Genomic DNA, 1,572 nt, shown 5'->3' with positions numbered 1-1,572 from the left:
ATATATATACTTCTATGAAATCAAACTGTCCACTTAGGAAGTAACATTGATTGACAAAGTATTTCACATGCTATCAGTACACGTCAATGAGTCGTTCATTCAGATCTAGGATGTGTTATTTGACTTAGCTGCATTAGTTTTTCCAACACAACTCACATGAATGGGATCCAGTATCTTCACAGCTGCTTTACTTCTGTCAGTCTTGTTGAGAACTTTGTAGACTTTCCCGTAGGTTCCTTTGCCAATTGTCTCWATAATTTCCCAGGTGTCAGTAGGGTCCGGAAAATTGTCAAAGACGATTGATTTTCCTGATTGTGGAAACATCTTTAAGAGAGATCTCCTACACGAAGACAAAGTGAGTTGCAGTTAGAAAAGAAGATGCTTTTGTACATTTTTATCACAGRTTGGTGTGTCAGCAGTGATTGTAATCTCTAATTTAGTACAAATATCAGTGACAAGCTTATCTAAGATTTAGAGCACGATGTATAAGAGGAAACTCCACAYAGGTTAAAACACAAGCTTTTCTTTAAAATCAGTTTTCATTTTGAGACTATAACTTCCTTATTCAGAGCTTAAACTGATTCATGCTGGTTTGTATGGGAGTTAAAGTGGATAAAATGTCCACTGAGGAACGATTGATTAATTATAATAAATTCTGTCTCCCTTGAAGCTAAATAAAATTTTGCACAATGCAGTACTACTACAAGATGTCCAATGCAATCTAGCAATCATAAATATTAAGTCAATCAAAGGTGTGCATCATTTCAGAATGATTCATAACTGACAACAAATTCAAAATGACAAGTCAGCAGTTTAACCACAAGCTTGTGAACTGTCATAAATAAAGCAGAAGCACATGTATGCAGTGAAAATCGAACCAAAGCTCTCACAGCACTTTTAAAAAAATAAATGTATCAAATATCCTTTGATGATGTTTATCTGTTTTGCTCTACGTTTTCCATTAAAATTGCCAACTAATAAACTTCTATTCAAGCTAAAAATAAAAAGATGAACAAAACTTACATTATTTTACCAATACACCACAGGACATTTTCAAAAACCAGTTAATCCATTCCTGAGGGAAAGTTTAGAACAGACGCAGTGGCAGGCAGGCCCTGCCTGGCCATGAGTGTAAACTGCAGAGGAGGAGCTAACACAATCTAATCCCAGTAGAAAGTCCCCTGCTCGTGGGGCTGCCATTGGAAACCATCCCTAAGTAGTAGAAGCTGTGTTGGGATTAACARGAATTAGCCTGTGTTGCAGCGTGAGCCATTCCTCGTATAGACGCCCATTCACATGAAAAGAAAAGCTGTTTACACACTCTGAGCAACTGATGCRAAAACACTTTATCATCAGTGTTTATTAATGTTGTGTGCAGACCTACACTCAGGCTATCGTTACATCAAAACTAATTATGGTCATGGTGATTTTAATCATCTGTGTCGCTGCGAACACACCACTGCATCGAGTGAGATAAAACCATCACAACCAGAGATTAGGTGTTTTTTTCAGTTTGGCTCCTGTTACATGAATCTTTGTGCAGATATTTGCTAGTCTACTGTACTGTAAGCT

General features: G+C 37.1%; 1 protein-coding gene across 1 annotated transcript in view; it reads right to left on the bottom strand.

Annotated features, from left to right (window-relative positions):
* myo3a (myosin IIIA) overlaps positions 1 to 1,106 on the bottom strand; it is a 54,313-nt gene extending 53,207 nt beyond the window's left edge. The window contains exons 1-2 of the mRNA XM_014005398.1: positions 1,024 to 1,106; positions 157 to 340 (exon numbers count right to left, since the gene is read on the bottom strand). Of these exons, the coding sequence (XP_013860852.1) occupies positions 157 to 340; positions 1,024 to 1,025 (186 nt within the window). The 5' untranslated portion in view covers positions 1,026 to 1,106. The remainder of the gene's footprint in view (positions 1 to 156; positions 341 to 1,023) is intronic.
* Positions 1,107 to 1,572: the final 466 nt, after the last annotated feature.

The sequence above is a fragment of the Austrofundulus limnaeus genome, unplaced genomic scaffold (genome assembly GCF_001266775.1).
Source record: "Austrofundulus limnaeus strain Quisiro unplaced genomic scaffold, Austrofundulus_limnaeus-1.0 Scaffold30, whole genome shotgun sequence".
NCBI lineage: Eukaryota > Metazoa > Chordata > Actinopteri > Cyprinodontiformes > Rivulidae > Austrofundulus > Austrofundulus limnaeus.
This window is presented reverse-complemented; position numbering and strand designations above follow the sequence as displayed.